The sequence below is a fragment of the Oculina patagonica genome, chromosome 2, assembly GCF_052425735.1.
Source record: "Oculina patagonica isolate OP01 chromosome 2, crgOcupat, whole genome shotgun sequence".
In the NCBI taxonomy this organism is placed as follows: domain Eukaryota; kingdom Metazoa; phylum Cnidaria; class Anthozoa; order Scleractinia; family Oculinidae; genus Oculina; species Oculina patagonica.
The window spans coordinates 34,093,106-34,115,130 of record NC_135759.1 but is presented as its reverse complement, the minus strand read 5'-3'; the positions used below and the strand labels follow the sequence as shown (position 1 = coordinate 34,115,130).

The 22,025-nt window shown below is 37.8% G+C and overlaps 4 protein-coding genes across 5 annotated transcripts; 3 read left to right on the top strand and 1 right to left on the bottom strand.

The window, feature by feature from the left end:
- The first annotated feature begins 1,368 nt into the window (after positions 1 to 1,368).
- Positions 1,369 to 6,639, top strand: LOC144644337 (uncharacterized). The gene is made up of 4 exons (XM_078503805.1): positions 1,369 to 1,504; positions 2,843 to 2,924; positions 3,557 to 3,666; positions 4,712 to 6,639. The coding sequence occupies exons 1-4, from the start codon at positions 1,469 to 1,471 to the stop codon at positions 4,955 to 4,957; spliced, it is 474 nt and encodes a 157-aa protein (XP_078359931.1). The 5' UTR covers positions 1,369 to 1,468; the 3' UTR covers positions 4,958 to 6,639.
- Positions 6,640 to 6,908: 269 nt separating this feature from the next.
- On the top strand, positions 6,909 to 9,928 carry LOC144644335 (uncharacterized). The gene is made up of 4 exons (XM_078503804.1): positions 6,909 to 7,248; positions 8,116 to 8,197; positions 8,324 to 8,421; positions 8,902 to 9,928. Exons 1-4 carry the CDS (start codon positions 7,213 to 7,215, stop codon positions 9,163 to 9,165), a joined length of 480 nt encoding a protein of 159 aa, XP_078359930.1. The 5' UTR covers positions 6,909 to 7,212; the 3' UTR covers positions 9,166 to 9,928.
- A 488-nt stretch (positions 9,929 to 10,416) lies between these two features.
- LOC144644320 (synaptotagmin-6-like) lies at positions 10,417 to 21,173 on the bottom strand. Of its 2 annotated transcripts, none has more exons than XM_078503783.1 (4): positions 20,821 to 21,173; positions 17,146 to 17,858; positions 16,092 to 16,218; positions 10,417 to 11,145 (listed from the first exon to the last, which is right to left on the bottom strand). In XM_078503783.1, the coding sequence occupies exons 1-4, from the start codon at positions 20,909 to 20,911 to the stop codon at positions 10,835 to 10,837; spliced, it is 1,242 nt and encodes a 413-aa protein (XP_078359909.1). In that variant the 5' UTR covers positions 20,912 to 21,173; the 3' UTR covers positions 10,417 to 10,834. The 2 variants fall into 2 exon arrangements, with proteins under 2 accessions (XP_078359909.1, XP_078359910.1); XM_078503784.1 differs by lacking the exon at positions 20,821 to 21,173 and adding an exon at positions 17,930 to 18,119.
- On the top strand, positions 12,474 to 14,250 carry LOC144644326 (uncharacterized). Its single transcript, XM_078503789.1, has one exon. The coding sequence runs from the start codon at positions 12,682 to 12,684 to the stop codon at positions 13,738 to 13,740; it is 1,059 nt and encodes a 352-aa protein (XP_078359915.1). The 5' UTR covers positions 12,474 to 12,681; the 3' UTR covers positions 13,741 to 14,250.
- Positions 21,174 to 22,025: the final 852 nt, after the last annotated feature.

Genomic DNA, 22,025 nt, shown 5'->3' with positions numbered 1-22,025 from the left:
GTGCATTGAAACAACAACGTACAACTATCAAAACTGTCACAGTTCCACCAGAACTGTTGTCAAATTACCCAGCGCGAAGATTTCCCGAGAAGAACACAGAGGATACCCCATTATAGCACCTGTATCGTTTTCAGTGACAGAAACCGGAAATGCTAGAGTTTTCGTCGAAACTTAACTGGAGGAAGTGTGAGATGCGGTGGAACGTTCCTTTGACTTGGGAAAGGAGAAGTTGTGACTAAACAACAAATTGAAATACTCAATACCTTTGACATTCAAATAAATGTAAGGTGCTTCCTCTTAATTTGCTTTATGTTCATTTTGCCGTATTTTCTGCCTATTTTTTTCACTGTCATACTGTAATTATATACCACCAATAGTGTCAATATAAATACTAATAGCATATAAATATTACTTTCAGAATATTCTACTTCCTGCATCCTTTGGACATAATTAGTATAATTCAACTCAATTTTGAAGAATTATTATAAATCTTAGTTGAAAAACGTTGTCCTTCATGTAGCTATAGCTTGTCTTGTTAAAAACCAAATGACGAATCACGTAGAACATTGATGTCGTAGCTGTCGGAACCATTCTAGAGTTACTTATGGCGAGAAATTTAAACCAGTTAGAATAACCTATTACCCAGTAATTTTCTTGTTATTGTAGTGTCAATTTTGACGGTTTAAGAGAACTCGGTCCAAGTAATTTCTCTGAATATGAATAAAACTCGCATTCTCTTATTTACAAATTGCTCTAAGCCCAATTAAAATTAATAACAATCCATATCCCTTCATCCCCCGTCGTTGGCACGTATTTCCTGTTTTAAAACTGCTCGACGAGCATGTTTTATTTTGTAGTATTCTGATAATCTCTAAAGTTTCAGTCCGCAAAGTTACCGGCTAACTCTGCATAAATTTCAATACATAATACACCATTCACTCCACTTCCGTGCAGCAACAGACACCCACTAAAACGCATGCGGGCAAGCACGAAAAAAATGTGCTGACATAAAACTTTGCTCAGTGAAAACTTAATGGAGAATAAAGTTGGTATTATTAAAAGAACGAATAACTGTTGGTGAACAAAGATTATATGAAATGTTAGCTACCACGCGTCGCTTTCGTTTCAGTTTTCACTTCTGTCTTTGACTATCAACTGGGCGGCCACCGTAACCTTCGATGCCCAGTCCTCAAAAGATACCAAGAAAATTCTAGTTTCAACCTGTTTACGCAGGTATCAAAAATCTGCTAAAGATATTTGTCATTTTTCGATTGGTTGCATCATAATGAGGCAATCAGGCTCGGATACGATGCTGGATGCTAATTTTAGAAATGACGTCACACTCCAGCGCCGTTTATAAATTAAAAACAATATCAAAACAAAGCAGTTACAACTGGTTCGTCATCAAGCAAAGAAGTTTGCGGGAAGAAAATTACGATAGTGAACTGGACACAAAATAAACTGAGTCATGGTACTTCAACAGTGTCTCGCCTGTAATACGTTGGTAAGTGAGACCTACTTGGTCAACTACTTACATATCTCGAGCATTTATGCAATTCAAGTTTCATAATATAATGATAATGTTTTAATTTGGGCCAGGCTCTGACCTGCTTAATTTCCGTGGTGAATTTAACAGGCGACTACAGTATTTGCCCCCTATCAAAAAATCCCTGCTTATTTTGCATCGGAGTTCTATTTTCATCCTGTGGAGAGCATTTCTCAGAACTAAAGGGACATCCACAGAATTTTGGTTCGCTGGACATAATAAAATGTTAAAGTACTCTAGTATCGGTTTCCCAAAGGAAATTGGAAGACGGAGTCGGCTGCGGCCTGCACCCATGAATATCATATATTCCATTGTTTACGACTTTCATGTGTAAGCGAGTAACACATTTGTGCCCATTTTGCTTCTTTTAAAGAGGCTGTCAAAAGGCATGATAAAAAAGCGTTTTTGACCCATTTCAGGTGGCACTCGAGAGATCATAACACAAAAACAATCCGAAATTGGCTTTATTATGCAAAACTAAGTCCAAAAATCCGAAAACCTTCGCCCCATAACCATCGTGGTTGACGTAGAACTTAGGTTAATTTTCGATAATTTTTATTGTTTATTTAAACTAAATTCATTTACAAAAAAATACAGTAAAATTATGAATTCTGTGACGCGTTGGTAACTATAATGAAGGCACGTCGCGGACGGTTAAATATCGTAAAAACTTAAGCCTAGAATCTTCAAGTCCGTCGTTCCGGCGTAATCCGCCTCAATCTTCGCCAATCTTAACCATCATTGCTCCTCTTCGGTCTATAATAATCTCTTTGGTATTCTTCTACCTAAGTATGCTATTACTTTCAGTTTTCCATCGATTTCAAGGAAATATTGTGCAGCGCGGAAAGTGAATTGCAAATATTATGATCGTGATGACGTAGATTCAAGCTTATTCTTCGTTCATATAAACCTCTTTGTTGTTTCATTGTTTTGTTTATAAACTCAGAAGTCTTTTCTACAGTTTTGAAGCTTTCATCTATTTTAAGATACGATTTGTATTGCAAAAGAGTACTCTAGTACTGAATTTTTAAAATAATAATAATTTAAAATAAAAAGTTTAACCCATTCACTCCTCTCGTCAAGTCAACTGAATTGGTTTGACCTCAGTCGTTTTACGTGAAAGTCCCTTGTGTGTGACAAACCAAACACAAATTATCGAGCAGTATTTTCCTTGTGGTATTGTTTATTATCAATATATTACAAAATGAATGTTATTATTTTTTTTTTTTTCAATTTTGAACTTGGAAATTCTTGGCGGTGGGGACTTGGTTTGATAACTGCTGATTCACTCCACAGATAACAGGGCTGACGCGATCGTGTGCGTGTGGTCACGTCGTCGGAGATGCGACTCGCTATATTGGTGGCAAACGATACTCAGGTATTTAAATTGCATTATACATAAATTAAACTGAATACAGTCATTTCCCTCTTACCTGCTTGGCATAAATGTTTCAAGGGATTTGTTTGAAGAAAAAACGACCATTTTTTTAAAATGTGCTTCAAATATGGCGCGAAATATAGTGTAAATAAAGTTTGTAAATACAGCCTTTAAACCAGGAGCTCCTGCTTTAAACTAAATATTTCTAACAAAAGATTGTGCTGACCAAATATTCGATCGGGATTAACGTTAATGTGGTGGGTAGTGGTAGCCTCGTTTTATGAATTTCGTACATTTACTTGTACAAATTTAACTGACCGTCAAATTGCTCGGGAAAATATACTGACTTAAAAATCAGCGAAAAATGTATTTGAACACTGGAAAGTCTAAACTCCCAGTGAAATACAGTCCTCAAATTTTATTTGCAAAATCTTTTACCAGAAGCTCAAGTTAGAAGTCTTTGAGTGTTCTTCAGAAAATTTCTACAGAAATAATTCCCACCATTAATACTGCAATAGTAGATATTACCGCGAGAAACTTATTCAACATCGATTACCACCCACCCATAAACCTTTAAAAGCACGTCCACCGTTTAACCACATATGCATGAGGTCTTATTTTGGTTTCACCAGAATACCGCGCCACGTTATATTCTCGTCTGGAAAGCCAAAGGAAAAAGAAAGAAGCGCGGGAAAGCAAAAAACAGAAAACAAATCAGCAACAAACATGTGGAGAACCTCAGGTAAATGATTGAAAGAAAAATGATCATGATGCAACTCGCGCGCCTATAATTAAGATAGCTTTTTAATATGTGAATTCTGTACTCTTTTGTTATGAGCGTTTGATGTCAATTATGATCTTACAATCTTTCAAGCAGAACAGTGCACTTTTTGTGTTGTTTGTTGGCCTAAAACTCTATCCCTAAGAGTATATTTTCTCATTGCAATCCTTAAACGAGACTGTCGCCTTGCGGACATCGCCTCGCGCATCATGATACAGTAGCCATACGTCATCGCGAAAGAACTTCCGCTATCACATAAGTGCTCTGCACTGTGCTCATTACAGACGGCGTCCGTTGTAACGGCTTGGAAAGAAACAATTGCTTTGTAAAGAAAATGTTAACGTTGTGCTAAGTAAACGACAAATAGAAAGTATACTACGAGCGGTTAATCGGGTCAACTTGAGAATGGCAATGCAATCTCTAACTGCCATGGTAAATTGCAAAGCTCCCTTTTCGAGTACTGCCTTATAGCTGAAACAGATTTAAACAACGAGGAATTGAGGAAACGACCGGTATGTAGAGATAGCGTGTTTGTGATGCTATAAACAGTCGAGTTCTTGGAACTCATCCGCTAAATTGTGTATTGCCGTACCCGAATATTTTATGAAATAGTCAAAATTGTACGAGCTCTATTGGTCCAAAAATGAAACTTGACGAAAGAGTATTTCCAGCCTAACACCCAGCCGTTTTCTTCTTGCTATATAAAACTCATGACGTCAAGATTTTGCGAGAGCTGACGCAACAAGATTTTCTGGAACTCATTCTCCTTTCTCATTACCTGTTTGTTTAGCGTGTAGTGAGTCACTAGTGAGAAATTAGATGTTAGTATTATATTTTCGATTTCAAAAAGTGGTTTGATAAGAATTATGCAAGTTACTGAAAAGCATTTCTATATCAAAGACTTTTTACTAAGACCCTTTTTCATAGCCGAGAGAGGCACTCGCAAAAGCCGGTAGCCTTTTAACTGTGTATCTATTTTAAATTGCTACTTGTCTTATTTCTTCAGGACCAAATGTCAGTAATATCAGATCGCACCAACTTTAAACCGGTCAAGCGACGAACAGTGGTGAAAAGGACGTCAGGTAAAAAGAACATAAGAAAGTCGCCGTGTGCATTGAAACAACATCGTACAACTGTCAAAACTGTAACAGTTCCACCAGAACTGTTGTCAAGATTTCCCAGCGCACTCCAGGAAATAAACCGAAGAATAATCGGACAGAATATTATGTGGCTGGCATTACAACTGGAATAGGCAAAGATCAGAGTCCTGACAAGGAAGTCCAAGCAACTGAAAGTGGTGAACAAATGCAAGAATTCTCAGCTCTTAGAGGACTATAAACGGATACAGTTTCAAAAAAGTATCAACGGAAAATGTTCTACCTTCGCTGCAGGAAGATATCTCCCTCGACACCCTCTAGAGGGTTTGATAAATGACCTATAAATGGAAATATGCCACTTGGGACACAGGGAATACAAAATGGGTCAAATGCGACTTACCTGACGGAGATATTAGACTATTTATACTATTATTAGATATTATAAGGGGATACCACTTCGCAACAGAATCTGTGTACTATTTCTGTAACAAAACATATAAAGAGATCAGTAATTTTTTTTTCTGGTATGCCGGCTGGGTTTTCCCCCTGATTCAAGATATCAGAATACCGCAATTTTCTAATTACAACTTTATTACTTTCATCACTTCCATAACCTTAACTCGATGTCCCTGTCGTGTTAGTATGTACCCCATCAGATTCGCGAGTAGGTTATTTTTAGATAGCATTCGTCGTACAGGAAGAAAATTCGGGACGTCTAGACGCAGGCGATTCGAAAGAGGCAGTGATATACTTCACAGTACTGATGCCTTTGATAATTTTAAACTGTTCGAATACTGAAAGGGGCTTAAAAATCAACATCGACTCTGTAGCGTTAGTGATACTTAGGAAAAAAAAAGTTGCAAAGAGTATGTCAGTGAATTTGGCTGTCTCGCCAGTGAAGGTTAACAGTTGGGTTCAAAAGTTCTAGCAACGTAAGGTCTGAATTAATTAAAAAAAAAGATTTTAATATCAAATTGGTACACTTCCACCCAAACCTCTGACAAGTACCCTGTCGTATAGCAAGCGGAGTGCTAAGCCTAAAGCGGCCTTCACACGACAAACTAATGGCCAACTCTTGTTGGCAAACTGACGTTGGTGTGTTAAAACGATGCAACAACGGCAAACAAGTTGGTCAACAGTTGGCGACAAATAGACCTTGTCTCTATTCTCGCCAACAGTTTGCCAACTTGTCTACGGACTGTTGTTGTGTCGTTCACACACACCAACTTGAGTTTGCCAACTTTAGTTTGTCGTGTGAAGGTCGGTTAAGACAAGTTAGATAACACAGTGAAGCGTGGCTTGACACATCGTGTGGGTACCGATAGTTACTTGAAGACGCGAATAGCGGGCTCTCATGATTCCTTTTCTACATTCAAAAAGAATTTAAAAAATAAATATCAAAGCTTTAATATACGACACCAAACTGAAAACTGTCATGTCCACTTTTCTAGCCCACGTATACGCACAGTAAACGTTTGCTATAATCATAAAAGGATACAATATTTTGTTGTAATTGTTGTCCTAAGTGTTTGCTGCTTTGGGTCAGTTGCATTGTCAGGCGCATAATTTAACGTGCTGCCAGGTCTTTTAGCCTGCAAAAGCAGTCAGTTTATTCGCTTGTTTTAAGTTTCAGGAACAAAGAACAGGTGAATTCTGCCTGCTTAAACAGGCTACATGCAAGTCTGCACAAGTTTATTTTCTGATACGATAAATAGTTTTCATGATAAAAAGGATTATTAAGTGGTTGTCACTGTTGTCATGCTTACTGCAAACAGCATAGTAAATAGAACTGACGAGAATATTGTACACCGTCCGTATAATCATTAAACTGGTACAGTACTGTAGAATAAAAACCCAATAAAAGCCTTCAAACGACAGAATCTCTTTTTCCTCCGTGAGAGGAGCACAGAGAATACCTCTCAAACTGAGATGATTTGATGACAAATTAGTAGTTGATTCGACTTGCAAATCGCTTTTCATGTCTACAGAACAACAGACAAACGCTGTCGGTTATATTCAATCTCGGATCTTTTTTTGTTATTTTTGTTCCCGTAACTAAATATATTTTTCTCAAAATGGATCAGATGCAAACCGTGCTTCCGTTGTAGTGTTTTGTTTCAGCTTTAATTTTGTCCAAAGTGCAGAAAGTGCTGTGGATATTGCGACACCGCGGCAGAAACAAAAGCCTTGAATGTTTAGATTCATGGATGAATATAGATTTGTGTCGTCATGACACGTCACGGTTGTCATGTGGCTGTTGCTATTTTAGAAGCTGACGTCACACCTGGCTTGCCACAGCTATAAAACTGATAACACTCGGCCACAACAAAGCAGTCAGGAGTCGAGCGTTGCCAAGCAAAGAGAGTTTAATAAAAGATTGCAATTGAAGAAGACGAAAAAAGGCTGAGTCATGGTGCTACGACAGTGTCTTGCTTGTAACATACTGGTAAGAACCCTGTACCACAATATGAACGTATAGTAAATGATTGTCACGATTTCTTCCATCGCAAATTCCAGTTACATAATATTTTTAAATTTTAAATTTATTTGCATGGCTGCGACTTGCTTTGTTTAAAGCGTCCGGCATTTTGCGGTCGACTGAATATTGTAGAAACTGCAAATTTTGCAAGATGCAATGGTGATGTAATATTTCGTGACTAAATCACGGTACTCTGCCATTTTTATCATCATCCATTTTCGCGGATCCATTTCACCAAAAGAAATAATTATTTGGATGGCTGTGCAAAAAAATAAAACAAATACGAATGTCACGAATGCATGCCCATCTACAAATTTTTAAACATTGATTTCCGTACGGAAATTACAGACTGCATGTAAAGGTGACACCGGTCAAAGCGATATCAGGACTGAACTATGAGGAAGGGTATACATCGTTTCAGTTCTGAGTAAAGATCCTTGCACGATCGATTTCAAGTAATTGAGTTGATCTCTCTTAGTGCTATCACTTTCTTTCTCAGAAAACCTTTTGACATTTAAAGACAACTAAACAGGGCAAAACGATAACGGCATTCGAGATTAGTGGAACGCTGTTCCAGTTTCCGTTTCAGAAGAACCCGGCTGTTCAGGTCAAATGTTATTTATCCAAAAAATATTGCGGGAATCTTAAGTCGGGAAACGATGTAGAATTTTACGTATCATTCGTACCTTATAAGGCCGAATTTCGGTGATATCTGTCGGTAGAGTATCGGCTGAGTGTCGGTAAACGACATTTACCGAGTAAGCAGCCTTATTTGGGCTGATATGAGGACTGAAATTGCATGGAAACTGACCAGGGATACAATCTAATTCACAGATTACAGAATCATCAAGGTCATGCGTATGTGGTCATGTGCTAGAAGATGCAAACCGATACATTGGTGGAAAACGTTTTTCAGGTATATTATCAAAACAGTAATACCACGCGAAATTAAGAGATGTTAAAATAAATTTTCGACATCGTTATTTATTCAGCTCAGTGTCTTTTTAATGATCTGATAAATATATTGCCTTCGTTGAATTAGAATACCGAGCACAGCTTTATTCTCGTCTGGAAAATAAAAAGAGGAAAAAAGAATTGCGGGAAATCCAGGAGCAGTCAAAACCGCTTCAAGAACACAAGGTAATTGTCTTGTATTTTTTGTGAAAATCAAAAAAGACTTCTATAGACATTCCCTCTATCAATTTTCTCAAACGTTCCCTTTATATTTTGCTAAAATGAACGAGACCAATAAAAGACGTGATACGCGCTGGCGACTTCGTGTGGCCGGTCTCACGTCCTCCTTTCTTGATCATCTGAGAAATTTCACAGAGGGCCTCAGGAAACTAACAGCCTGGTTATTAACAGCCGTTGAGATTTTCAGCGAAGCTGGTTGAGTTTAGTAACGTGTGTTTATTTATTTAGTGGTTTTAGTACACTGTGAACATGCCCTTTCAGTCCTTTCAGTTTAAATGGGAGTTTTCTTTTTTTAAAATCTTCAAGGCGTTATCTCGTTAAAAACAATGGCTTTGAAATGGCTGGTTGGCAAAAGGCCACTGTCATTACAGGCTAAAGATTGCAGAAGACTAAAAAATAAAGTTGTTATTTTTTATTTTTGCGCAGACCCTAATGTCAGGAGCACTGTCAGAACAGCCGAGTTTCAAACCCGAGAAACGACGGTCAACGGTGGTCAGAGCGCCAAACAGAAAGAAACGATGCAAGAGAATGCCTCGTTTGCAAACTGGTCTGTCCTCGTCAACAAAGCGGCAAGCGGACAAAAATGCTGTTCCACCAGAATTGTTGTCAAGATTTCCCAGCGCGCTGCAGGAAATAAACCGAAGAATAATGGGCCAGAACTTTCTATGGCTGGCATTACAACTGGATTAAAAAGAGTTTCGAGTGAACAGAAATCCGGTAATTTTATCGTCGAAACTGAGATAAACACAACAAGCATCCAGGCTATCACAGCTGAAACGAGATGTCATTGAAAGGAAGATATTGCAAAGGAAATGAAGGCGTCTTCCAAACAGGAAGAGCTAAATGCATTCGAAAGCTGAGATATAAATACTGGAAAGGCTGCAAAATGTCCCTGTTTAAATTTTCAGGCTTTGAGGAAGTGTTAATCTCATACGATTTTCGAGTCGTGCGAGACACGAGACATAAAAGCAACCTAGTATGAGAACGATTTTGTAAATTTGGTGCTGTTTATACCAGACGTTTCAATTGTTAATTTTATAGTAAGTCATCTGTAAACTGGACATGAAAGCCTGAAAAATGCTTGAGGAAAATGACTTTGATTTTAGCTCAAACTCATTGAAGAGATTTAGGGCAAATGTGACACATTGCCGTTTATTTAATATTATAAAAGTTACAAGAATTAGAAAAGTTAAGGTTTTTACAAAAAAATATTTAATTCAACATAAAAAATCGCATACAAATTGGGAAGGCGCAGATAATATATACCACATACACTTTTACAAACTTAACTAGATTTGTCACATTTTGTTCTCTGCATGTCAACTGAAAAGAAAAAAATGCAAGCGTATTGAATAATATGAGTACCTCTATCGGGTTTAAGAGTACTGAAATTCCTATGGAGTGTAAACCAACATGTAACTACTGCTGTAAATAAAATAAATAAACAAGCAATAAATAACACTGCCTTCCTTATTCTCTTGTACGTAGAGTTTACAATGGCGACGTTTATTTTTTATGTTCGTGAAATAAGATAAGTTAGGCAGTGATCAAGACCTGTTTTGTTACATGGTGCAACTTTACGCGAAACTTTTAGCAACGGCCTCGGGAAGTCATAGTCGATAGAGGTTCCCCTCTTCAAACCACGATGCAATGTTTCCAAATATTTGTTTTTAGGTGGTCGTTGCTTCAGTACAAGGTACTACTCCGGCTCAAAACTCTAACGTCAAGTGTTTTCCTCCAGTCGACCACATTACAGACGAGGTGCAATTCTTTCGCGAAATTATAAGGTGCATCAGGGAAACTACTTCAAATAACAAATTCTTCAATTTTCTGATATTTTCGAACTCTATCCCAAAAAAGTCAAAAAAACAAGAGAGGACCTCTTGTCAAAATTTATTTCTTAAAAGCAGTGTTATCCATTATTGATCAATATCCCCATCGTCGTTCAAAAATATTCTTTATAAAACCCAAACATTACACTGAATATATATAATAGGATATAAACCGTTTTTTAAAAACCTCAAAAACACTTCAATAAATTACATTCATATATCAAAGATTTTCTCCTCTTAGTCTTTCCCTTTTACTGAGCCCGGCCGGACAGTGAATAAATCGTTAAATTTAACTTGGCCATTTTCAAAAAATATATTTATTGGGGAGGTTCCCGTAAGTGGTTAAATTGAACACTGATAAACAGTGTTGAGCCGCGTTTTCAATTTTTATTTTGTTGAGCAGCGTTTTCAAATTATATTTCGCTTGCACCCAGTTCACCAAGCTTAAAGCTAAACAGCGGTTTATGGGTAAATAATTGTTACAGAAGTGTTCCAACTCAGTTTTCTGATATATTCTTGATCGCCGGTCATGTTTTCACCAATGGATGCCATTGTGCAATGGGTTTCCTTGGAGTGGTCATCATACAGTTCCAGTGATGCAATCCAATGCTGGTCTGAGCATCAGGTCCCACAATGGACTTGCCAATAGTCCTGGGCCGCTTCCCATCCCCGTTATCGAGCACGCGTACTAGCAAGCTGACGTCACTCAGGCGGTCGATTGGGACGTCAAAGACGAATGCCTCATTATAGACCGGAAGTAGGGTGTTTCTTGCCACGGAGGTCTTTGTCTTCTTCATTTGACGACCGGCTAGCATCAGGGAAACCTTGACAAATGGGTCTAGAGGAATTCAAAGAATAGAATAATTGAATTTAATATCGGTCACTTGCATCAGATCTGCATTACTAGAAGCCATTTGCTGAACAAAATGTTTTCAACACCCCTCTGTACGAGGGGCCTGAAGGAGTAAAATTGAGAACTGGGATTTGCCTATTTTTCACTGGGAAAATGGGATTTTGGTCACTGGGTCACTGGACTTAGAATCACAAACCACAACAGTAAGTTATTACGCTCTCCCTGGAGTTGACCTCTCTGGTCCTGGTAGATTAACTCCCCCCTGTTGTTAAAATTAAGATGTATACGTTTCTCATAAGAGTTCCAAATGGCACGGCAAATCTCCTGGGTGCGAAAAAAGACGCTTAAAGAATTTACTTTCACGGAGTTTGTTAAATTTCAACTGAATTTTGGTTCAAACGGAGGACCTTTTTTTCACTGCATGTCCTGGTAAACGTTTATCGAGTTCGTGGTAAACATTCAGGTATCACCAGGTTTTTAAAAATAGATAACTGATATACTGAGGGATTCGTTGGTCATGTACTCTTGGCCAAAAGGCTAAGTTTACGCATACGTGTATCTTCAACACCCAATTTTTTTAAAAGTTTGCTCAAGTTAGTTTATCATGATTAAAATCAAGTTGTGTCGGTGTTGCCTTAAACATATCCTTCCGACATCACAAAAAGCACTTATTGTCTTTAAAATTTAGACAATTGTATTGGTAGCCGCTCAAATGTAATATAGGAGGTTGTTTCCATAGTGATTAAAGTTCCAGGTAAATATTGACGAAGTGTAATGTAGTAAAGGATTGACACTTGGACAGTAGATTTTACACTTTATTCGAAATACGGGATTTTAAAATACCTATTTCCTTTTTCTTTTTTTTTAAATTCATTTTCAAAAAGATGAGAACAATCCTTTCAAGAATTGCTTTATCAACTGAAAATTGGCCAACCCTATCTCCTTACGAGCTGCGAACTAAATTTGTAATTTAAAAAGTTATATTGAAAAACAGACACTGTAATTTGTTCAGTATCAGTTGAAAGATGGATTTTGGCCAATGAGCTTTACTAAAATTAAAAAAATAAAATAAATACACCTTGGCTAAAAAACAACGTTGCGAGCGTTACCAGATTATAAACTAAAACATGACTTTTTATTTAAAAAAGTATACTTTTTAAGAAATTTTTTGTTCTCACTGGGGTCATTGACAGCTGAGTTAAAATAATAACCAGCGGTTAAACACAATACCAGCTGCGTGTGCACATTGTTGAATGTGCAGTGAAGTGTATCGGAGCCGCCTCATTTGAATTGGAAATTGAAATTGTCTACAAGTGAAAACTCAAATAAAAACACCTTACACAACATCTGAATATACTTGACACCTGAGTTGAAACCAAAATATATTCGAACGTGACGCAAAATGAAAATACGTTTTCAACATGAACAATGAGTGATGAGACCATAATATTGAGGATCTGAAGCCGGTAGCTTCCTTTCAATGCCAAAAGATGGAAAATTGAACTTTTTGAAAAAGTGCACATGGCTGAAGAGGCAAGCAGAGATTCTGACGACAACGAGCACAAATTTGAATCTTTTCAACCGATCGAGGAACTAGATATTCACGCTCCGATTGTCGGCTACGAGGTTGTGGAAGCGAGGAAACGATTTACGGTGTACCAGATCTTTGTACAACTGGGAAGTGAGCGAAGTTGGCATGTTTTCCGAAGATACTCCGACTTCGTTCGCATGGACGAAGGATTGAGGAAACTTTTTAATGATTTTAACGGCGCCCTTCCACCTAAAAAATATTTTGGAGATAACTTTGACCCTGCTTTCATCGAAATGAGAAAGCTAGGACTTCAAGAGTACATCGACAATGTGATAATAAGGCAGGATGTAATATCAGCGCAACCGGCAGTGGAGTTCTTTTGCTTCGATGATCCGCCCGGGCCGTACGATAGCATAGAAGAAAGTAGAGCGTTCATTGAAACGTTAGAAGACACAGTGAACGATATGAGGAACAGGCAGAACGAGCTGGCGTCGGAGATAAGGCTGGTGAAGTCGCAGCTTCGCCAGTCTCAAGCGCAGAAGCAAGCACTGCTAATTGCGTTGCGGTCGGAGCGCGTTTTGAACGGGAAACCATCGCACGACGACGATGATGTACAGCTATTGTCTGAGTATTCAAGACTACCAGAGGTGGCACAACTTGATTTTAAACTCTTGTCGAGGAGTAATTTAAGAATTAACGAGGAAACCTCCCGGCAAACGCATCGTTTGAGATCTAGCCGGTTTCCCACTTCAACAGCAGCTAGCCAGTGGGATTTACGAGTTGAAACAGCGGAAGGGTTGGCCAAGCGAACACCACCTTTGGCAGGTAGAAGAGCACGGTCGACATCGGATTTGTCACATACAAGAAACCATAGAAAGCGAAACTTGACGCATTTGCCTTCAAAATCAGGCAGCCGTGGAAATTTAACTTTACTTGACAAATTTATGACACAAAGTACTGAAGCACTGCAATTTATAAGGAACAGCGTTCGACAGAAATTAGGGCCATCCGAGGATGCGGAACCTACAACTAGTGCTGCAAACGACTAGAACGAACGCAGTCTTTCAGTTTTTGTTTCAATTTAATGTAGCCATTTAATTCTGCAACCAAGCGAAAATGATCACAAACAAATGGAAATTCTTACTTTTAGGTTTTATGGAAAGGTACTGCGAGAAGCATTCAATATAATAATTACCGAGATATTGGCTTATGACTTACGCAATTTGATGGAAATATATTTATCGTAATATTGTGGAGAAAAACCGCAAAAGTTATTCTTTAATAGAAATGAAATTACAAAAAGTATAATAAGATATTTTAAACATTTAAACTTGAATGCTAAACAAAACTTAAAATTGTATGCAAGAGTGTTGAATACTGTATATCAGAGACGAATCAAGCATCAATTTCAGAGAAACAAGAATGTTCCACAAATTTCGAAGTGCTGGAAAGCTGTATTTTCTAGAATCAGTATATATCAAAGTCACGACATTTTGACATGTAACTCTGCAGCTTCCAAAATAGCGGCTTTCCCTGCCAAATAAATAAGAATGAATATTTATATGCCATTTTGAAGCAGAAAGCACGGAACACTTTAAATAAAAAAATGACTAATTCTACAAGAACATTCAAGATAACAAGGATAGGGCGAGTTTGTTTTTACCTGCGGTTAATATTGTATGTTAATTAGAACAAGGAACGCCTTCTGTCACAAACTCATTTCTTTTTAGATAAACCACCAAAGAGGTATATTTTGTTCATTGTTTTCGAAGGCAAATTTCGCAAAGAGCTTAAGTTCAAAGCGTTTGGAATTATACAACATCTGAACATTTGCTTCCATAATTTGCAAGACGCTTTTACGTGGCAACGTACTGAAATACGAATTAATTATTTTAAAAACAATAGATAATAACTCAAATGTAAAGCCTGGGGGTAAAAACAAGAAGAATAAAAATGCAGTTGCTCGGCACAGCAAGGAATAAAAACATTCATAAAACCCTCCAGCTGAGAGATGATACATTAGGACGCTCATTTACTGTACGAACAATCAAACTTTTTTTTTATAAAGATATTATCAAAAATAAACCCTGCTGGAGTTTGAAGAGAACTAATGTGAAACAAATGCACAAAAGAGCTCGAACTACAAAGAACGGGGCGGACAAGTGTCATGTTTGAGCGAGTTTCGCATGTTATTAAATCAAACAAAACGCTTTGCTTTGAATAGTAAATAGAACTTTGCCACTTATTAGACTTGTAGCCTGTTCTAGGCGTTGGTCTTTCTTTTCAATTCGCTATTCTTTGCATTGCTTCCAAAGTAACTGAAAGTCTAGAAGAAGCATTCAAACTTGTTACTGCAATTTTGCTCTTTTCTCATGTACTTTGTGCTGGGTTTTTATTACATCATTTAAATTTAAATAAATTAAATATATCAAGTATTGATGTCGACCGAGGATTTTTTCTGTTCACTCTTTCAATCCCAGACTCAAAAATATTGATTCTTCCGCTAAATGGACTGTGTAACATTTCTTTTAATCGATGGTGGAAATGGAAATGGTATTTTGTTAAGCCTGATGATTGATAAAAAAGTGAAAGATGATGTTTTTCTTTTCAGTAAGGTGACACTATCATACTCGGTAACAGAAATTCCGAGTGCTCCAAACAGGAGTCCATCCCATGACTCTTCCGATATGAGTATTTCCACGTTTTACCATAGGAGACTTGTGGTGGCTAGGCCATTTAACTAGGTTTACGTGACAAACATTCTGTGTTACTTCTAGAAAAAGAATGTTAATGCGATGCTTTTGCGCAATGATCCGCGAAATTTAAGATGGTATATTTTAAGCCTGGTGATTAAAAAGTAAAAGATCATGTTTTAGTAAACGACGCTGGCATACTCATATTTCTTTTTCCGAGTATACCTGTGTCTCCCTTTTAAAACATCATCTTTTAATTCTTTATGTTCGATTTACTAAACTTTGATGCTCATGATGATTTTATACGTTCTTATTACCTGTCTGTGTGACTGTGCATTGATATTTTATGGAGAAGTTAGATATTGGTCAGTCTTTAAAGTTACACGTTAACTACTAGGTACAAGACCTTGGACAGACTGGACATTTTATTAAGTAAGCTCACCCAAAACTCTGCCACGGCAACGTATACAAGACAATTCAGATTTTTTACGGAGTACAAACGGTTCGCGCGCGCGCAAGGGCGAAAATCATGCAGCCACACGAATACTGCACTATAACCTCGAATGATTGGAGCAAAAATAATTTTAGATTTGATGAAGTAATTTTTAAACTTTTACAAGAGTTATTAAATAAGGATTCTATTTTATAATCAAGCACCAGTAGCTCTGTAACGTTAAAAAAAAACAACCTTAAAAACATTTACTCACTTGGCAAGTCATCAGGAAATGTGTTTTTAGACAGCCTCGCTTTCAGGACGACAAATGTCAGCCTGTTGGTGGTGGGAAGGTAGCAAAGAGACACCAATACCTCTCCTACACGAGATGGACTATCCTCCTAAAATAACACAAGTGACGGGAAAAGAAATGCAAGAATGAGACAGAGTATCTCAGCCTGCGTCTGAAAGGGATACACATTGGGAGTTCAGTCACCTAATAGACCTATGTGTGCTACTAAGCTAGAGTACAGCAACAGTACCGTAAAAGCTAGTAGGTAAGGGACTTTATTTTACCAGGGTGGCCCATTCAGCAACGAGACTGGTATCAATAGGGGTCCTGGGACAATACAATTATATGCAATATAAAAGTGTTAAAAATTAAAAATTATAGAAAAATTTATCAATAAGCCCCCTCCCCTTCCCTAGATAGATGGCAAATCATAACAACTCATGAACAAGAAAACTTTACGCTTTAATTTAAAGTTATTCAATCCACCATTTGCTTATTATTGTTGCTATTATATGAAAATGAGTTACCAAACAACACTAAAACATTTTTTTAAACCTTCAGCAACTGAAATATGATTTGTAATAAGTCACCCCGCCTCCAACAAGCCCTCTCTATACCCCCAAGACAGACTTCCCCCTTCAGAAGGTCAAAAAGTCATAAGCCCTCCGGAGGATTCATAGAGCTTTTAAGGTATTTTGGGGTGGGGCCCCTCCCTTCCTGGTTTTTTTTTTTTTAAAGATATAAAAAAAAAAAAAAATTTTTTTTTTTTTTTAAACCCGCAAAAAAAAAAAAAAAAAAAAAGGCCCAATAAGGGGGGGGGGGGGGGTGGGTAGTATCCCGTATCCCGTTAATTTTCGGTCGAAATATCCCGTATCCCGTTAATTCCTGTGGATTGTATCTCCCCAAAACATCCCGTATCCCTACAATTGTTTACCTAAATATCCCGTATCCCGATAAACCCTAGCAGGGCCTCAGATCTGCATGCATGGTTTTAAATAAATGATAAATAAAGAATTTAGCTGATTAACAAACTCACCTTTAGCAAAAACACATCTCTCTTGATGTCTTTACACAGTGATACACCTGTATACTCAGATAACTGGTCGTCCTCGCCAAACGAATAAAAAACTTCTCCAATGGATTGATGCCGAGAAAATCCATCATAACTAAACACACAGCACTGTAAAGTACGCTCAGCCAACTCCGAAAACCCAATATCAAACTCGAATTCTTCGTTGTAAACAGGACTGCAGTTAGAATAATGAATTTTCGTCTGATGTTTTTCCACTCTGTCTGGCAACAGGTACAATTCCACGTAACTCGTGCTGTGAATAGATGGTAAATCATACGCAGCCACTAGCGTCACTCGTAGAGACTCAGTTTCTGTGTCGTAATGGATGTTAAATTCGAGCTTACCTAGGTTAAAACTTGGCTCTTGGCTGCTGTCCGATTCAGATGATAACATATTATTGTTTTTCAACCATGATTGATCAATGTCGATCTCTGACGCTGAGCTATCGGATCTCATCAGAGGGTGATGCCGGCATTGTTGACGAGTTCGTTGGAAGTCTTGTTCCGTCACACTTGGCGCGCGCTTTTGTACGACGCTTTTAGCTGGTGGCTTGCTTGCGGCATTGCTCTTAGATCGAAACCACAGTACCTTGTATAACAACAATATGAATATTCCTACTAGAAGCACAGCGCAAGCGATGGCAAATCCGATGGCAACTTTGACTTTGACTCTGTCCGCTGGAAAAAAGGAAAAGAACTGTTAGTTGATAGTAAACTAAAACTCAAGTGGAGGAAATTAGTAAGACTACCTCTTTCGCACTCATTTAAGAGTTGCAGCAGACGCGAAGGCCATGTGATCATCGCCGGAGAACATATAATCACATTCCCGCGCTAGATCACGCGCGTATTTGGACTCGAGCGGTTCAGTGATCTCCACAAGCTATGTTCACTCCAGCATATCAAGATGACAAGCCCTTTACTCAACTAAACCTTATGAGCATAAAATACTTCAATCAGGTCTCGTAACAAACGATCAGTAAAGCCAATACTTTTGTGGCGGTTAAAACTGAATAATCTCTAAACAATAGACGCGTAACGACCACAACAAAACATTGCGCACTTATAATCATCTCGAAAAATATTGTACGACGCTTCCAAGCCTAACATAGACGCCTTGCGGCTAGCTTTCTTGTCCGACACGAGTATATATTAATCATAAATTCGCAAATATTTCACTTCTTGGGATCGTAGATTTCGAAATCATATATAATGCACAAAAATATCTTGTTATCGCCTGTTATGTAACGTTTGTATAGCGTATTGTCTTTTATACAAAAGTTCATCCCCTGCGTTTCTTAAAGATGACAAAAGTTCGATTGTCGATGATTATTCAAACAGATTTTCTACGGCAGAACTATACAACATAATTTATTAGCAAATATTTAATTATAATCTGACAAACTCAACGTACTGTCTTAACATTATGTGTGTGCGCAAAAGTGCCTTACACTTCTTTAAGTTAAAAAATGATAATCAGTGCATTGTGTTTTTCTTATGGGTGGTTTTAAGTTACTATGACCTGACCTAAGCAAGTCTAAGTAGGCTCAAATTAAGTTGTAATGTTAAGGGTTGATAAAGGGGTTTTTTGACCTCGACATGTTTGGTTGGGGCGTCCAATTCAGCCCTCAATACCCGTACCCAACAACAACGAGGAACAACAATCCTGAAGTTAGTTGTTCTATACAAAAGAAAAAAAAAGTTGTACGACCTGCAATAGGTAACAGCGAATCGCAGTGGGAAGACCGGGTGTGGAAAAATGAATTTCAAAAAAACTTATAGAAATCGTAAAAAAATCTTTACCAGTCTAAAGTTTTCAATTCATTCAGGCCAAAACAGCTTGAAAACAAATCCTTTGAGTGGCATATGCCTGGCGGCCGGAGGGGGTGATCTGCGTAAATTGCGATACTCTCGGAACGAGGCAAGCTATTGGCTCTTAAAACAATAGAAAACAGATCAAATCAATACCATAACCCTAAAAAACAATAGAGGTAGTGTTTAAAACGAACGAATAAAAGAGGTTCCAAAGAGGTAGTGGCTTACTGTCAATTGCAAACGACCGCATGTTATCAAATTATGCAATTTTCTTCTCTTTAATTGGTCATTGGTTTAAGTGAGCAATACCGTGAAGAAAACGAACCAGACACGTGATCAAGTCAACTATTAGTAAACGCCCTCTACCTGACCACCCTTTATTTAAATCACTTCTTTATTCCACCCTCTGCTGCGAATTCCTAGCCTGTTCCCAACTAACCGAACGCTTGGAACATGCTAGCGAATTCCTTGCTTTACTGGCGAGTTGCATACAATTGCCAAGTCCAATTATTCTGAGAATGTGGAGAAGGCCACATTTCAGTTAATGAACACCCTACACGTAAAAGGGCCAGTTTACTAAATCTTGCAGATGTGCTCGGCAGTTTTGAAGCATTTAGATATAATCTTTAGGCGTGAGATTTGTAAATCGCACGATTTGCAAATACCATAACACGAAGATAAAACTAATACAGGCATTAGCTGATTACTTCAAGAATATGCACAAAAGCATCAAATTTCCTATTTATACTTTCTTCAAGGGTATATGAATATTCCCTGATTTTGTACGTTGTTTTACTTTTTCAACCTGCCATTTAAGTTTCTCCCTTTCAAAGCAATCTAAAGACAAGAAATTTGTGCTACACGATAACCTTTTAGAAGACATGAAATTTTAATTGCGGGCACTGATTTTTAAAGCTTTTGTCCTTTTGCTTTTCAAAGGAACAAAACAGTTCCTCTGGTGTGAAAATTTTTAAAGAAACTTCTACTCAAGCCACTAAAAATTCTTCAACCTTTTCCAAAATATCCTTGTCTACACTTTGGTTCTTTGTGAAGAAAAAAAACCGTGCAAATCTTACATTTCAAGCTAATCTTCAAGGTCATTCGAGAGAGCTTCACAATGGGGATTCTTGAAAAGCACAAAAATCAAACTGATTATATATGCATTCTGAAGAGCGGCTATTGAATAATTGAATTAACGTGCCTTCCCGAACAAGTTTCAAAGTGTGTTAACTTTACAGCACCATTCCCTTATTGTACCCTTCTTAGGCAAAAAGCAAAATGCCATGTTTTCTTCTACTAGATTGAATCATCAGCCCAGTACTCTAATATTTGCTTTGATACGAAATTAATTCAGTTCTAAACAATGTTATTTTAATCGGTTTAAAGTTTTCGCAATTGACGATCGATGTGTTCATTTGCGATTGACTTTATGTGGTTTACACACGACGCAAACACTGAGCGTAACGGAAGAACAAAATCATCCGACGATATCCACCGATATAATCCCTTACAAGCGACCAATTTTGTCTCATCAAAACAATTGTTAGGTTAAAGAACATAATTAATTCTCCTCGTGGTTTTTTAATGTTATTTCCCGCTTTTAGTCTCCAACAAGGGGAAACTTAGGGGAAAACTCTACTAAGCGAAGATAGCTAACGCAAAACCACACTGAACAGCGACGAAAACATTTTGAGTAGATTCTCGAACGGAAGTCTGTGCGAAACAACCAGTATCGAAAACATGTAAGAAATTAATCATGCAATCTTTGTTTGAAGTTCCTCCACTTGTAAACAAGTTTAGAAACTCGCTGATTCTAAGTTAAACTAACCTGACCCAGCACTGAACTCGCCGGATTCTTCATCATTTGTGTAATAATCCAAAACTCTGCGATATGTGTCGATGTCGTCGGTTTCTTTCATCGAGTCTTCTCACGTCGAATGCAAATCTTCTAAAATTGTGGTAATCATTTGCCGACCGCGCCGTTTTATATTCCAAATAAAACCTTAATGTAAAGGCTACATGAGTGTTTTTAACTTGGCCCGGGGCGCAGAGAGACGGTTGCAGACGGGCAGCACGCGAAGGAAATTCAGCAGAAGTTCAGCGCTTCAAAAGGTGTCCACCCTTTGGAGTGTAATTCCTCTTGGGTTTGTATTCATTTGTTCAACTAACATCGTCGCCGCTTTAACGTGCATGAGTTGACGTGAACAATAAACTCGTCAAATCCTTTCAGAAGCTTTAACGACATGAATAAACATGTGTTCTCTTTGTGGTTCAAGAACGACAGCTACCTGCTCGGTTGAGTGGGTCTGAAAGAAAAATGCCTGCAGATAAAACAAAAATAGCATTCAGTAAGCATATGTGCTGAGCTATAGTTCCCAAAACTCGAAAAAGGAAAGTTATTATTTTCTTTTATAGTAGGGGCAAAGGCACATTTTACGCGAAAAATAGTTTGGCAGTTAAAAAACAAAATTATTGCTAAAATTTTATTCTTTGTTTGCTCAACGCGCTGACATCCCAGTTTCGCGAAACTTTCCTTGAGAGTTTAACACTTTGGCTGGCCACCATTAAGTAAATTGTAGTCAAGGAAACAAAGTTCGCATTTACAACAATGCGGCAGGGAAAAAGATATCCTTTGAAAAATCAAACAAATTTAATACTATCATCGATCCACCCATACAAAAGCAGAGATGTGAATATTCAATCCAATCAGTCCAATCACATTCTAGTCATTCTAAAAGCTGCATGTGAAAAACATTTACTAACGCGCTTTGTCTTAGTAATCTACAGTTCTTTCAGTCAGTACATACATAGACTTTGGAGGTAAATGTCTCCAGGGAACATAAAAATGTTTTAGTTGTAAAAGCAGACCTTTCCGACGCAAACCTGCACGCTCGCCGCTTACTTAAAAGTAAGTGAAACCCGATACTCTTTTAAATGTCTTAAAATAGTTTTTCCCCGCTAAAATTATGGAAGACGACTGAAAAATGCACTAGAGAAAACCATTCCAATCCATTTTGTACTTATTCGTATTCA

What these genes read in the sequence shown, in the direction of transcription:
- LOC144644335 (XM_078503804.1), top strand. Translation starts at nt 7,213, where the DNA reads ATGGTGCTACGACAGTGTCTTGCTTGTAACATACTG. An exon ending in GTCTTGCTTGTAACATACTG is followed by an intron (nt 7,249 to 8,115) that starts GTAAGAACCCTG and finishes TCTAATTCACAG; the next exon opens with ATTACAGAATCATCAAGGTC. An exon ending in AACCGCTTCAAGAACACAAG is followed by an intron (nt 8,422 to 8,901) that starts GTAATTGTCTTG and finishes ATTTTTGCGCAG; the next exon opens with ACCCTAATGTCAGGAGCACT.
- LOC144644326 (XM_078503789.1), top strand. Translation starts at nt 12,682, where the DNA reads ATGGCTGAAGAGGCAAGCAGAGATTCTGACGACAACGAGCACAAATTT.
- LOC144644337 (XM_078503805.1), top strand. Translation starts at nt 1,469, where the DNA reads ATGGTACTTCAACAGTGTCTCGCCTGTAATACGTTG. An exon ending in GTCTCGCCTGTAATACGTTG is followed by an intron (nt 1,505 to 2,842) that starts GTAAGTGAGACC and finishes TTCACTCCACAG; the next exon opens with ATAACAGGGCTGACGCGATC. An exon ending in AAACATGTGGAGAACCTCAG is followed by an intron (nt 3,667 to 4,711) that starts GTAAATGATTGA and finishes TTATTTCTTCAG; the next exon opens with GACCAAATGTCAGTAATATC.
- LOC144644320 (XM_078503783.1), bottom strand. Translation starts at nt 20,911, where the DNA reads ATGAAAGAAACCGACGACATCGACACATATCGCAGAGTTTTGGATTAT. An exon ending in CGAGTTCAGTGCTGGGTCAG is followed by an intron (nt 17,859 to 20,820) that starts GTTAGTTTAACT and finishes CCTTTTTTCCAG; the next exon opens with CGGACAGAGTCAAAGTCAAA. An exon ending in GAGATGTGTTTTTGCTAAAG is followed by an intron (nt 16,219 to 17,145) that starts GTGAGTTTGTTA and finishes GTGTTATTTTAG; the next exon opens with GAGGATAGTCCATCTCGTGT.